Source organism: Pristis pectinata, chromosome 7 (genome assembly GCF_009764475.1).
Source record: "Pristis pectinata isolate sPriPec2 chromosome 7, sPriPec2.1.pri, whole genome shotgun sequence".
NCBI classification, from domain to species: Eukaryota; Metazoa; Chordata; class Chondrichthyes; order Rhinopristiformes; family Pristidae; genus Pristis; species Pristis pectinata.
Window position 1 is genome coordinate 56,392,903 of NC_067411.1, and position 16,403 is coordinate 56,409,305.

At 41.1% G+C, this 16,403-nt stretch overlaps 1 protein-coding gene across 1 annotated transcript in view; it reads right to left on the bottom strand.

Annotated features, from left to right (window-relative positions):
* The window catches only part of rest (RE1-silencing transcription factor), a 36,586-nt gene that overhangs the window by 10,841 nt on the left and 9,342 nt on the right, over positions 1 to 16,403 (bottom strand). Inside the window, exon 3 of the mRNA XM_052020273.1 lies at positions 9,121 to 9,204. Coding sequence (XP_051876233.1) covers positions 9,121 to 9,204 — 84 coding nt within the window. The remainder of the gene's footprint in view (positions 1 to 9,120; positions 9,205 to 16,403) is intronic.

Below are 16,403 nucleotides of genomic sequence, written 5' to 3' on the forward strand. Positions count from 1 at the left end.
GATCCATTTTACTACCAATTCCACTACAATAACCCAACATTGGATGTGAATACAGATGAAAGACTCTGCCATAGTGCAGATGCTTCACCCATTGATGATTTAAACAAGTGCAGGTAACAAGTTCGGTACTGATATACTGAGAAAACACATAGCAAAGTTGAAAGTTAAATCACTGCAGAAAAGTTGTCAGTAAACCATTACACTAAAAGTATCAGACCACTATCTAAATTACTTTTTCTCCTTTCAATTCTGTTTATTCTACCTTTCAGATATCAAACCCATGAACCGCCACCTCCCAAATGACCCTTCCAAATGATTCCCAAACAACTCATCATGACTAATACCTACAATGCATTGCACCTTTTATTTGGCACCTGACAAACATGGACCAACAAGCTGAATTCTAGAGGTGGGCAACAATGACTGTCTTCAACATCAAGAGAGAACTGGACAGGCAGTGGCGTCATGAACCCCAATAAAACTGAAATCAATGTGCATAGAACACAGAACAATTACAGCACAATTCAGCCCTTCGGCCCACAAAGCTGTGCCGAACATGTTCCTACCCTAGTTGGAATCATACTTTGCACAAAAGAAAGATGGCCATGATTGTTGGAGGTCAATCATCCCAACTCTAGACCATTACTGCAGGAGGTCCTCAGGACATTTTCATTGACCCAACATTCTTCAGCTGCTTCAATGACTTTCCTCTCTCATTATGTCAGAAATAGGGATGTTCACTGATGAACACACAGCATTTAATTCCATCTGCAACTCTTCAGCAAATGAAGCAGCCCATGCCTGAATGTAGCAAGAGCTAGAAAACATTCATGTATGGCTGATGTGGCAAGTCACATCACAGGAGTGTTAGTCAATGACCGTCTGCAACAAAAGAGTTTAATCTCCTGCCCTTAGCATTCCTGTTGCTGACTCCGCTACCATCAATATCCTAAGGGTCACCACTGACCAAAGATTCAAGTGGACCTGTCAAATAAATAGTGGCTAAAATAGCAGGTCAGAGCCTCGTTATCTGATTGCAAGTGACACCTTAAAACCTTTCTGCCATCTGCAAGGCACAAGCCAGAAACATGATAGAAAATTCTCTATCTGCCTGGATGAGTGCAGTTCCACTGACTCTCAAGTAGTGCAATACCATCTAGGACAAAGCAGCCTGCTTGACTGGCACTACATCAACCACCCTAAACGTTCATTCCCCATAGTGGCTGAAGTGCATATCATCTGTAAAATACAGTACTGTTACTTACCCAGGCTATTGCGATAGCACTTCTCTACAACCACTACCACCAAGCAGGACAAGGGTGGCGGATATATGGTAACACCAGCACCTGGAGGCTCCTCTCCACACTGCGCACCATACTGATTTGGAAATATATTGCCAGTTCTTCACAATCACTAAGTCTAACTGTAGGAGCAATTTCACCAGAAGGACTGTAACAATTCACCATCATTTTCTCAAGGGCAATTAGGGATGGACATTAAATAATGGCTTTGTAGGAAACAACTTACAGAGCTAAATTGACATATAGCCTAACCAATGTAACACTGGTGGATGAGCAACTGATTACATCATTATGATGACAATTTCAGCTTACATGATTAACCATCATACCTGATAAATCATCAATAAATTTCTTGAAGTTAATATCTACATTTCTCACTTACCCATCATACAGAATTCTGCAGCACTAATAACCAGAAAATTTTAGTGAATTTTGCAAAGATAATCCTTTCCCACACTGCATTAGACTGGTAAAAGGCAATGAGATTTAACGTGAGAGGAAATACTGACTTGCCCCAGCTCTGAAATTGAACCTCAGCTTTTGAAATAGAAGTTTTTAAACACTGGAACAAGTGACTGTGTACAGAGTCAATTACAGAGCTGTGAGTGGGGAGGTTCTTATTTTTAACCAGTCTATAAAGCCAATACATTATTTGTATTTTAGTTGGTGTTCCTAATGTCTTCAGCAGCATAATTTCTCATGAAAACGAAACACACATTTTCAGTTTCACCAAGCTATATTGTGTAGATGGAGCACAACTTTCAAAGTTAGAAGTCTGTGGAAGTCAAAATTATTTCACACAAATAGATCCAAATGGATTCATAGTAAGTTGTAATCCTTTCAAAATATTTTGTTTTCCATGCAACTTTTCTGAGTATCATGGAACCTTTAACAAATATTTCTCACCACTGCCTCACCATTCATCAATGAACCAGATAAACAAAATAAAATTGTGTTATGGAAAGATAAGTGTGATATCTCATTCTCCAGAAGGATATGGGATCGTGGACCCATATTTCTATTGTAAGCACTAAATGTGCAAATTTATCTGCCTGAGAAGTTTATTACAAGAAAATCTGCTTTAGGTAGTCCTCTCTCAGAGGTGTACTTTGACTCAGAGTTGATGAGCTAAGAGAACAGGACTGGGGAAAGTTACCCAGCCATTCTGATCCAAGAGGCCAGATTGTCCCTTAGATTAAGCTATACAGAACTGCTCAGTCAAGAAAAGCAGGTGTGGGACTACACTTAAGGCACATATGGGGATCCAGAAGGTAGCAATGAAGGGGCCTCCAGTTCTTATAGTATGTGTGAGAGTAGACAATGTAGCAAGGATGAGGAAAATCTCCAGAGCATCATGGAAAAGGAAGCATGGGGAAGAAAAAGGGAATATTGTAATGATCAAGGACAGTATAGTTAGGGAACAGATACTGTTCTCCACTCCCACAAACATCAGTCATGAAGGCCACATTCCTTGCCTGATGACAAGGTTAAAGACATCTCCTCAAAGCTGGAAAGGAACTAGAGTGGGAGGAGAAAGATCCAGAAAAAGGACAAGGCAATAGTGCAGGGTAATAAAATGGGTATCGATAACAGCCAGCATTATTTACCATGCTGTCTAAATTGAATGAAGAGTTGAAAGAATTCAGCATTTACTTACAACTGAAATATTCAAGAACTTAAATTGGATTGAAATGCAGTAAGTCCCCATAACCTACATTCTGAAGGTTCTGAGAAAGGTGATCAAAGAGATTGTCATCTTCAAAATTCCACAGATACTAGAATGGTTCCCACAGATTGATAGGAAGCAAATGTAACCCCTTTGTTTCAGAAACAAGGGATCAACAAAAGGAACTACAGATTAGTGATAACAGGACACTTAGAAAATATCATTAGGACTAAAAGTCAACATGGATTATGAAAAAGAATGCATGTGACAAATCTGTAATACATTTTTTTGAGATTGCAATTTCAAAAGAATTCTCAGATGTCTCAAACATGGTAACGGATAATTGGGAACCAGTGGATGTGATCTATTTGGACATTCAAAAAGCCTTCAATATGATGCCATATTGAGGCTATTAAACAAAATTATGGCACATCAGATTGGGGCTAATATACTGGGATAAACTGGAGATTGGTTAGTGGACCGTGAACAGGTCACTTGTGGGTTTGGAGGCTGATCCCAGGGCACCGCCTGTTCACAATCAATATCAATGATATGGATAAGACCCCAAGTATAATATATCAAAGTTTAGTAATTAATAAATTTAAATTTTTTTTAAATTAAATTTTATTTTTACAGCGTGGTAACAGGCCCTTCTGGCCCAACGAGTCCGCGCCGCCCATTTTAAACCCCAAATTAACCTACCCGTACATCTTTAGAATGTGGGAGGAAACCAGAGCACCCGGAGGAAACCCATGCAGACACAGGAGAATGTACAAACTCCTTACAGACAGCGACGGGAATCAAACCCCAATCGCTGGCGCTGTAACAGCGTCGCGCTAACCGCTACGCTACCGTGCCGCCCATTATACAAATTATAAATTATAATAAATAAATTATACCAATTATACAAAGCTAGGTGTCAGTGTGGGCTGTGAGAAAAATGCTAAGAGGTTTCAGGGGGATAAAGACAAGTGAATGACAAAGGACATTCAGTCTCTTGTGCCTGTTCCATCATTCAGTAAGATCACTGCTGATCTGTACCTTAGCTCCATTTCGTTACATGCCCAAGGGACCCAATGCCCTACTTTTATTTCTTATACTCTTGTGTGGACACTAAGTTCTATTCATACAAGATCGAGATGGACAGCTTGATGAAATCAATAATTCCAAATGATTGTTCGTACTATTGAACTGTAGTTCATTCTCAAAACCAGGTTCACTGCTTCAGTTTCTCCACATAACTAGTTAATCTGAGCAATAGTCAGAAGCTCCAGTTAACAGATAGGAACCCCCAAAGTATTTCTGGTAAAGGATGAACTGATATAATTGGACTCTGTCTCATTTTAAAACGTTTGAGTTTCCAGAACTGGACTGAATACTTCCTAGGTTTTGACAATAAGTAAAAAATCACCATGGAATCCTAAGGCAGCACAGATCTACATTAATTGCAGGTCCTGGAACTTTCTAGAACTTCCAAGTACAAAAGATGCATGAAGCTTAGCAATAACCAAACAGAGGAAAGAGTGGTTCCTTTAATAACAGCTTTATTCCATTTGCATGTGGCAGCTAAATGTAAATTTTATAAGTCATCAGTTTAAGATTTTTTTCCTTTTTTTTGCCAATTTCATCATTTGTGGGTGTTTGTTTCTTGGTGTTCCACACTTGCCAGCAGTATTTCTCACTACTCAGTCAGGTTGCTATCCTCTTATCTACGAGTCTTTACTCCACCAAACATGCGACGGCATCCCCAATCCTGTTCCTATTTCCCATGGACACCACTCAAGTATTTGTGTTGTAATTACTGGCTGATCTTCCCATTCTTAACATTGCAGGACCAGAGTTATGCATAACACACCTAATGTCAACCTGGCTGAGATCAGCCAACTCAGCAGAGACAGGGATCGTCATTTAAACCTGTCTGGTTGTCATGGTTCAGCTTCTCATTGGTTAATCAAGCTGAATCAATATGTTATCAACTGTATTTCCTGAAACATAGAACAAAACTCAAAAAAGTCTGAAATATGTTGTTCAGAAAGAGCTGAAAACACCATCTCTGAATTCAATACCTGCAATAAATAGCACCAGTTCAAATGTTTATGGGGAAAAAAATTATATTCCTATTGCTGAAGGCAATAAGCAGTTCAGTAATATATTCTAAAGTCATTCACTCACTGAGAAGATAATCTGCAAAGTAGTTTTCAAACTTGACAAAAAACAAAAGCAAAAATACACTGAAAAATACACAATATTGTGATGGTTGTCTTTAAAGGCAATACATAATGTAGTTGAAGCCATAAAAGTCTGTGACAAGATAGCCAATCCCACAGCAAGGAACATAACTGATCTCCACTCAGTTGGGTAGGTGAAAAATTAGTCAAAGCTTTTGCTCACAATGACTTTCATACATTTGTTGCTAAATGCTTGCTAGCTTTTGTTATCCAGGGTTGGACATCATGGGAGAACTTCGTGCAGCATGTGTTTCCAGGAGTGACAAAAACTTAAGAGGTGCAAGAAAGACAAAGCAAAATAATGTTGAACTCATCAGTTGGGATAGAATTTAAGTTGAGCACTTGCAACACTAATTAAAAATCATTGCTGGTGAGTTGAGGAACGACAAGTTAAAAATAATTCAGAACTTGGGAATTGCTGGGAAAGTCTAAATGTGTTGCCCATTTCTAAAAGGAAATGGCCCTGCTAGGTATCTTCAAAGGGCAGTCACGAGTTAACCATGCTGATGCAAAACTATGGTGACAGAAGAAGCCACAACCAGCAAGGGGAACTATCGTTCCCTGGAGGATAACAGTGAATTCGTTAGGTTTTTATGGCAAACTAATAGCTTGATGGTCACCTTTTCTGATACCAACTTATTTTCAGATCTTTTGTTAATAAGGGGGAGGGTGAGCAGCCAGAAGTCATTGTGCACATTGGCGCAAATGACATGGGTAGAAAAAGCGATGAGGTCCTGCAGACAATAATAGGGAGTTAGGAAAGAGGTTAGAAAGTAGGACCTCTGGAAAGTGTTAATCTCTGGATTACTCCCAGTGCCAGGAGCTAGGGAGGGTAAGAATAGGAGGGTAGGGCAGATAAATGTTAGTGCAGAGGGCAAGGATTCAGATTTGTGGACAATTAATATCTCTTCTGGGACTGAGGTGACCTATACAAGAGGGTCAGGTTGCACCTGAACTGGAGGGATACCAATATCCCAGCAGGCAGATCTGCTGGTACTGTCAGGAGAGTTTAAACTGGATTGTCAGAGGGATGGGATCCAACGCAGAAGTGAGGCAGATGGGAGATTGGAAATTGAGACAGAATTCAATGATAGCAAGGTCAACAGACAGCAGCATGGCAGGGAGCAAAGGAAGTCTGTTGGATTAATTTACATTTATTTCAATGCAAGAGGTCTGACAGGCAAGGCAGATGAATTCAGGGCATGGACAGCAACATTAGACTGGGATATTATAGTCATTACAGAAACATGGCTAAAGTGGGACAGGACTGACAGCTGAATGTTCCAGGGTACAGGTGGTATAGGCGGGATAGAGGCGGAGGAAAGACAGAAGGGGGAGTTGCATTTTTGATTAATGAGAACCTCATGGAAATAGTCCGAGATTAAATTACTGAAGGATCATCCAGTGAGGCTTTATGGGTGGAGCTGAGAAATAAGAAGGGGATGATCACCTTGTTGGGATTGTACTACAGGCCCCCTAATCGTCAATGGGAATTAGAGGAACAAGTATGTAGCTTGATTGCAGAAAATTGCAGGAATAATAGAGTTGTCACAGTAGGGATTTTAACTTTTCTAATATAGACTGGACTGCCATAGTGCCAAGGCCTTAGATGGGGTGGAATTTGTTAAATGTGTTCAGGAAAGTTTCCTCATGCAATATATTGAAAACCCTACTAGGGAGAGGGCAAAGCTTGACCTACTCTTGGTACTCTTGGGAAAGTGGGAGCAGAACAAATGACTGAGGTGTCAGTGGGGGAAACACTTTGGGACCAATGACCATAGTTCTATTAGTTTTCAATTATGGAAAGAGACACATCTGTTCCACAAGTTCTAAATTGGGGCAAGGCAAATTTTGATGGTATTAGATAGGAACTTGAAAAAGTTGATTAGAGTAGATTGTTTGCAGGCAAAGGGATGTTTGGCAAGTGGAAGACTTTTAAAAGTGAGTTAAGCAAGAGTTCAAGATCTTTATGTTCCTATTAGAGTGAAAGGTAGGCCCTGGATGGTGAGGGATATTGAGGATCTGGTCAGGGAAAAGGAGGCATTGGTCAGGTACAGGCAGCTGGGATCAACTGAATCTCTGGAGGAGTATTGGGGTTGCAGGAGTATACTCAAGAAGGTAATCAGAAGAGCAAAAAGGGGACATGAGATAGCTTTGGCAGGGAAGATTAAGGATAATCCAGAGATTTTGTAAGTATATTAAGGGAAAAAAGAGTAACTTGAGAGAGAATAGGGCCTTATCAGGTAATATCCAAGAACACTGTGGGAGGCTACAGAAGAAATTGCGGGAGCCCTGGCTGAGATATATGCATCATCTTTACTGACAAGTGAAGTGCCGGAAGACTAGAGGATGGCTGATGTTGAGCCTTTATTTAAGGAGGGCTGCAAAGAAAAACCTGGGAACTATAGACCAGTAAGCCTAACATCTGTAGTAGGTAAAGTTACTAGAGGGGATTCTGAGGGATAAGATATACAAGCATTTGGAAAGACGGGGGTTGGTTATGGATAGTCAGCACGACTTTGTGTGTGGGAGATCATGTCTCACAAATTTGATTGAGTTTTTTTTTGAAGAAGTAACCAAGAAGGTTCATGAGGGCAGGGTGGTAGACATGGTATATATAGACTTCAGCAAGGCCTTTGATAAGGTTCTGCGTGGTAAGCTGCTATGGAAAGTTAGCTCTCCCTGGATCCCATGTGATCTAACTAATTGGGTACACAATTGGCTTGATGGCAGGAAGCAGAGGGTGATGGTGGAAGATTGCTTTTCAGACTGGAGGCCCATGACTAGTGGTGTTCTAGACCCATTGTTATTTGTCACCTATATCAATGATTTGGATGAGAATGTATAAAGCATGGTTAGTAAATTTGCAGATGACAACAAAATAGGTGTTGTCGTTGACAGTGAAGATGGTTATCAGGATTTACAGAGGAATCTTGATCAGCTGGGTAAGTAGGTCGAGGAATGGCAAATGGAGTTTAGTTCGCATAAGTGCAAGATGTTGCACTTTGGGAAGACAAATTAGGGTAGGATTTTAACAGTAAACAGTAGGGCCCTGGGATTGTTGTAGAACAAAGGGACCTAGGAGTACACAGTTCCCTGAAAGTGGCGTTGCAGGTAGACAGGGTGGTGAAGGACACTTTTGGCACACTGGCCTTCGTTACCCAGGGCACAAAGTATAGAAGTTGGGATGTTATGTTTCAGTTGTACAAGACGTTGGTGAAGCAGCACTTGTAATAGTGTGTTCAGTTTTGGTTACCCTGCTATAGGAAAGATGACATTAAGCTGGAGAGTGTGCAGAGGAGATTTACGAGGCTGCCAGGACTCATGGGACTGAGTTATGGAGAGAGGTTGAGACCTTCCTTCCTTCACCTTCACCCCTGCCATTGGAGCATATGAGAATAAGAATAAGGGGTGATCTTATAGAGGTATATAAAATTATGAGAGGCATAGATCAGGTGAATGCGCAGTCTGTTTCCCAGGGTTGGAGAATCTAGAACTAGAGGGCATGGGTTTAAGGTGAGAGGGGAGAGGTTTAATAGGAACCTGAGGGGCAATTTTTCCACCCAGAAACTGGTCAGTATCTGGAATGAGCTGCCAGAGGAAGTAGTTGAGGCAGGTACATTAACAACATTTAAAAGGTACTTGGACAGGTACATGGATAGAAAAGGTTTAGAGAGATATAGGCAAAGCACGGGCAAGTGGGATTAGCTTCAACAGGAATCTTGATCAGCATGCACCAGTTAGGCCAAAGGTCCTGCTTCTATGCTGTATGATGTAGAAATAAAAACACCAAATTCTGAAACTGGCAGGATTTGAACCTGCATTACGTGAAACACTGATTCCTTTAATAAAAACACGTTATTCTTCCATTAATTCATCCGGAATTTCAACAAACTTAGGCCCACTCACCACTTATTATACTAACCTGAATGTGTACGCATGTGCCTGGTCAGGTGAGTTTTCTGGGAACTTGAGTAAGGACACTGTGGGCATTTGTAAGGCCGTTCACCTGTAAAGCAAGCATACAAATTAAAAAGAGAATGCTACTCTGGTTTGGAGGTTGAAAACTTTACACTGGGCTACTCAAACTGTGCTCCAGGAGCCTCACCCAATCCAACATTTAGGGGCAACTTGATATTTGCCATAGTTCTCACTCTATTCTATGCATCTTGGAGCTGGAAAAGGTTGTCCCTGGCTGCAATCACTGAAAAATATATCCTCTATCAGCAATTAAAGCACATATGAAAATTAATAAGAACAAAGATTTAAGGTTTCCAGAAGTCCCTCCAATACACCCAAGCAACCCCACAGCAATAAAAGAAAAAAGCTGGAAGGCCTGCTGACACAGAATCTTCTTAAGCATATGCTGCATTGTTTCATCAACCCAATGACATCACTAAGCCTTGTGTAACACATTCCAATGTCACCACAGTCAGTTTATCATTTACAGTATGTTAAAAAATTATCAAGATGTGGGTGCCTAGAACATTTTAGACATAGGATGCTTTGAAAACTGTTATGTACCCGCAATCTATGTTACTGTGTAGAGCACAAAACCTCAGGATGCTCTACAATGTTACTATCAACTATGTACTTATAAGTTTTGGTTACCTAATAGTAAACCCATCACCAAAATCCGAGACCTGGGACTCAACACCTCCCTTTGCAACTGGATCCTCGACTTCCTGACCAACAGATCGAAATCAGTAAGGATAAGCAGCAACACCTCTGGTACGATTATTCTCAACACTAGTGCTCCACAAGGCTGCGTCCTCAGCCCCCTACTCTATTCTCTATACACTCATGACTGCATGGCCAGGTTCTGCTCCAACTCCATTTACAAGTTGGCAGATGACACCAGCATAGTGGGCAGAATCTCAAATAACAATGAGTTGGAGTACAGGAAGGAGATAGAGAGCCTAGTGACATGGTGTAATGACAACAACCTTTCCCGCAATGTCAGCAAAACAAAAGAGCTGGTCATTGACTTAAAGAAGGGGGGCTGTGCACATGGTCCTGTCTACATCAACAGTGCTGAGGTCGAGAGGGTTGAGAGCTTCAAATTCCTAGGAATGAACATCACCAGTAGCCTGCCCTGTCCAACCACATAGACACCATGACCATGAGAGCTCACCAGTGCCTCTACTTTCTCAGGAGGCTAAAGAAATTTGGCACATCCCCTTTGACACTCAGCAACTTTTATCAATACACCATAGAAAGCATCCTATCTGGATGTATCACGGCTTGGTATGGCAACTGCTCTGTCCGGGACTGCAAGAAACTGCAGAGGGTTATAGACACAGCTCAGCACATTATGGAAACCAGCCTCCCCTTCTCAATGCCTTGGTAAAGAGGCCAGCATAACTGAAAACCCTACCCACCCCAGGCATTCTCTCTTCTCCACTCTCCCATCGGGCAGAAGATATAAAACCTGAAGGCATGTACCACCAGGCTCAAGGACAGCTTCTATCCCACTATTATAATACTATTGAATGGTTCCCTAGTACGATAAGATGAACTCTTGACCTCACAATCTACCTTGTTATGACCTTGAACCTTATTGTCTATCTGCACTCCACTTTCTCTGTAGCTGTGATACTTTACTCTGCATTCTGTATTTTTTTTAAATGTGTACAACCTCAATTGATCTGTATGAACAGTATGCAAGACAAGTATTTCATTATACCTTGGTACAAGTGACAATATTAAACCAAATACAAATTCTTTATAGTACAGGATATACAGAAATCAATGTTCACAATGAAAGATTCTACAAACAGCAGTACGATAACAACTAAATAATTTGCTTATGATGACAACGCAGTATGAAATAAACACTGGCCAGGGTCCCTTTTACATTTTCCCCCGAAATAATACATTAAATCTGGTTTAAAGGAAATATACTCTAAAAATTTCAACTGAATGAAGTTTTTCTAACATAATGTATCCATCAGCTTGACTATGCTCAGGTACAGTCACTTTTTCCATCAAACTCAGCTGCAAACATCCAAACCCAAAACAGCATATATCAACATAAAGACATCAATATAACTTGACCAATGCTACTGCAGGTGTTATGGTACAGTTCTATTAAAGCTAGAAACAACTTTTCCTTGAGGAGCACAGGTGTCATATTGCTGCAGATCATAAAGATTTTGTAACTGATTGTCCAGGGAGTAATTTTAAATCAATCTCCATTGTCTCAAATATTTTCTTTCTCACAGATCAGATTCCCAGAGAAATATTACCAGAAAAAGGACCTTTAACTGCCTGGAGAAAAGGTAGAACCAGTTTCCCTTACATTTCAAGCTTCACATGCAATCAGGAGATGGACACAGCCATATTCATTGGAAAACTTTCAACGTGCTTCCAAAATCCAACTTTACCTTCTCCTCACCTGCCGAATCCTTCCTTACCATCATCTAGATGGAAATATACTGTGTTCTTTGCTCATTATGGAGTCACCCCTCCACCCCAATGACTTTATCCTCTTATACTGTTACAAAGAAGCACTAATATTTTCTATTTTCATTTATGTACAAGAACCATCTGTAAAAACAGGATGAGAAGGGCTTCAGCGATGCTGGAACTATCTGCTTCAGTTGACCAATACTGGGTTTGGGAGATCAAATGTAAAGGGACAGTACACAGTCAACAGTAGGACCCCTTAACAGTGTTGATGTACAGAGGGATCTAGGGGCCCAGGTCCACAGCTCCCTGAAAGTGGCTGCACAGGTTGATAGGTGGTAAAGAAGGAATATGGCATGCTTGCCTCTATTTGAGGCAATGAGTTCAAGAGTCAGTAAGTTATACTGCAGCTTTATAAAACTCTGGTTAGGCCACATCTGGAGTATTGCATTCAGTTCTAGCTACCCCATTATAGGAAGCTTGGGGAGGCTTTGGAGAGGGTGCAGAAAAGATTTACCAGGATGCTGTATGGATTAGAGGGCACGTCTTACAAGGAGAGGTTAGACAAACTTGGGTTGTTTTTTTTCTGGAGCAGCAGAGGATGAGGAGAGACCTGACAGAAGTTTGAGAGATTATGAGAGGCATAAATAGAGTAGACACCTGATATCTCTTTCCCAGGGTTGCAATATCTAATAGTAGAGGGCATGCATCATGGGGGGGGGGGGGGGGGGGGGGGGGGGGGGGGGGGGGGGGGGCGGGGGGAGTGGAGTTTTTACAAAGAGACTGGTGGGTGCCTGGAATGCGCTGCCAGGGTGGTAGTGGAGGCAAATACGATAGATGCGTTTAAGAGGCTCTTAGACAAAGAATGGAGGGATATGGACATTGTGCAGGCAGAAGAGATTAGTTTAATTATTTTTAATTAGTTCGCTACAACATTGTGGGCTGAAGGGCCTATTCCTGTGCTGTACTGTTCTATGTCCCAAAATATTCGAGTACAATGCCAAATCAAAGGACATATTAGGACAGGCAACACCAAGATTGGTCCAACAGGGTACAAGATGTTTTGGGGATGGGAGCTTACCGTCAAGACAATGTGTTGGTGGGGAAAAATGTGTGATCTACAAGAGCCCAGCGCTTGGGGAGTACAGATGCCCCTGAGATCTGAGGCTGGAGGAGATCAGTAACTTTGCAGCAAACACAGGAATGAGAACTCTAACGTTGTTATCTTGATAGACCAGGATGTAATGAAGGCTAACAGCAATGGAATGTTTTATTAACTAAATAACACTAACATTTTTGTAGGAGGTTAACAGTTGTAATAATTGTATGCAATGTTTATGGTAGTTACAACCTCTTACCTAGTCCAACTGCTTCCACAAGCACAAATGGTTACAGTTCCTTTCATTGACAAAACTGAAGCATGTACTTCTAAGGGATAGCCGCCCCTTAGCTGTAAATGCTAAACCATGATAAAATTGTCACTCTAGATCTAAATTATACTCGAACAGTTCACTCTTAAAGGATACTTGAATTTCTTTAGCCTCACAGGGGGCAGAATAGTCCACATTACTTGACAATCAATCCTTTCCACAATTTAAACCATCAACAGGTGAAACAGAGGAAAGACAGTAAAAAGCATCAAACATTTTGCAGAGGTTGCAGTTGTCAACAATTAATAATCTTTTCTGTACAGCAACAAAACTCAGTGACAAGGTACAAGGGAGAAAATGCTATATCCTAATGAACAGTTCCATAGACACAGGTTATTCTTCAATGCACTGCTGAAATTACTATTATTGTTCTGTGAACCAGAAGAGTCACTAATAGCTGACTATTCCACATCACTGGAATATTGCAACTGGGTCTGAACAAATGAAGAGTTGCATGCATCTCTGCAGAAAGTAACTACATAATGATCAGAAATAGGGACTGGTCAATGTTATCCTTGCTAACTACGGATGTCAGTGGCAACTGTAACACTTGCTATCATTTTGTTGTCTAACATCAATTAACCTAGCAAAGATTAAGGGATTGAACATGGGACATATCCAATCTGTCAAGTTTAACGTAATCAAAAACAAACAGATAAATTACTATCATCAACGCAAGCATTGTTAGTAAAGATCATTCCATTTGTACCAGCCATTGAAAATAGGCTCAACTACACAGAGAATACATAAACAAACCAATTGCTTGATAAGCATTGTTATTGAAATTCAAGGATTTTTCTCTGATAAATCAATATATAAGAAAGTGAAAAAATTCCAATGATTTTGGGCTAGAACAAATAAAAAGGAGAAACAGCTGGCTGACAAGATAGAGGGGGCATTGATTTACAAAACTATTTTCCTAACTCAAGACATCCATCAGAAGCCAAACACATATATCAAAGAGACACAAGAGTCTGCAGAGTCTGAAATCTGGAGCAAAAACAATCTGCTGGAAGAACTCAGTGTGTTGAGCAACATCTGTGGGGGGGGGAGGGGGGAAGAATTGTCTCCCTGCAGCTAAACCCACCACCAACTCCCACAACTACTTAAACTACACCCCTTCCCACACTGTCTTTTATAAGGATGCCACTCCTTTCCCCCAATTTCTGTTTCCACTGCATCTGCTCTCAAGATGAGGCCTTCCATTCCAGGACATCTGAAACGTCCTTTTTCAGGAAATGTGGCTTCCCTTCTGCTGTGGTTGATGGAACTCTCTTGCACATTTTCTGTTTCTCAGACTTCTGTTCTCACCCTCCTCCCAACAGAAGAGTTCCCTGAGTCTTCACCTTTTACCCTACCAGCTTCCTCATCCAGCACATCATCCTTTATCATTTCCACCAGTGGCAACAAGATCCCGCCAATAACCACATCTTTTCCTACCTTGTGAAGGGTCAGGGTAGGATTTTTGCCTCAGCCTTTTTGGCTGAAAATCTTTATAAATTCTTCAGCTGTGTCCTGTGTACTATGCGTTATATTCTGCAATGTTTAAGCTGAAGATGTGTTCTTTGAGCTGATCCCTCTTGTTAACCGATTCCCCACAGGATTCACAACGGTTACTCCTCACTAGGCTTGTGGTGGTGGTTACTCATACCTTTATTATTGTGGAAGATGCATCTGTGTCATTAGGATGCCAAGGATGAGACTATGCATCATGTTCAATCATGGTGGTTCTCTTACAATCTAACAGAAACTTTTGGACAGTCATGCCTCTCAGGGCTCAATCTACATTGCTGGTGGTGATAATGCCACACCACACTTCGAGGCACATCAAAACCCTGTCCCCATTGCCCCATGCAGCTTAAGTATTGTCTTTCTTCTGGTAATCTAAATATGGTATACTGCTTTGTCCATTATTGGAAAATCACTTCGGGCGATAAGCTTAGCTGGCAATATGTGAATTTTGCATTGAAAGAATGTTTAAGTCTCCCTTTCACTTTCTAGGGGATTAAAAGTCATTCCTATATTGAGAAACGGACTGAAATTCTTTAGTGAGATTTAGAAGATTAAACAAGAAGTTATCCTCTAACATCACTTTTCATAGTACCTTTCTCCACATCTATCATAAGATTCTTTAATAGTTTCCATATCATAACTTGGGAGTCTTTCTGATTGCTGATCCTACTATTCACCAAATAAATATTTTCCCTTTGTTATTCCAATGCCAAGTGGGTTTTCTTTGTTTAGAATGCTCTGCCCATGCAAAAATAAATCATCCTGGTGTTGAATGAAGGCTGCAGAATCACTAATGGAAACCTTAAGCCACTCGTACATGTTCGCCTGGATAGCAGCACTGGAATCTGGAGGGCTCTGGACAGCCAAGGAGAAATGAATCAGGAACTACAGGATGCCATACACACAAGGTCAACATGGGTATTAGGGCAGCTAAGCAACAGGTTCAAGCTAGAAGGTTCAACTGGCCTCCACAACCAAGTTAGCAAGTCAAGAACCAACATGATAAAATGCGACCACGCTATAATATCTGAGACATGAAAACTGGTGGAATAGTAGGTAGCAAGGAAGCTTGTCATAGGATACAACAGGATATAGGTCAGCTGGAAAGCTGAGCAGAGAAATGGCAGATGGCATTTAATCTGAACAAATATGAGGTGTTGCATTTTGGGAGGTCAAGTGCAAGAGGAAAGTATACAAGTAGGATTCTTAGGAGCACTGATATACAGAGGGATCTTGAGGTGCAAGTCCAGAGCTCCCCAAAAGCGGCAACACAAGTGCATAGGGTGGTAACAAAGACCAATGGCATGCTTGCTTTCATCAGCTGGGGCACTGAAAATAAAAATTGGGAAGTCATGTTGCAGCTGTATAAAATTTTGATTAGGCCATCTTTGGATTACTGTGTGGAGTCCTGATCAGCACATTGTAGAAAGGAGTGGAGGCTTTGGAGGGGATACAGAAGAAGTTCACCAGGATGTTGCCTGGAATGGAGAGCATTAGCTTGAAGGAGAAGTTGGACAAGCTTGGTTTGTTTTCTCTGGAGCATTGGAGGCTGAGGGGAGACCTTACATAAGTATATAAAATTAAGGGAGGCATAGATAGAGTAGTCAGAGTCTTTTTCACAGGGTGTAAATGTCAAATACTAGAGGGCATAGGCTTAAGGCGAGAGGGGGGGAAATTTAAAACAGATTTGCAAGGCAATTTATTTTCCCCACATAGAGAATGGTAGGTGCCAGGAACACACTGCTAGGGAAGGTGGTAAAAGCAGATACAAAAGCAATGTTTAAAAGGCACTTAGACAGACACATGAACAGGAAGGGAATAGAGGGATATGGACCACGTGCAGGCAGATGGGATTAGT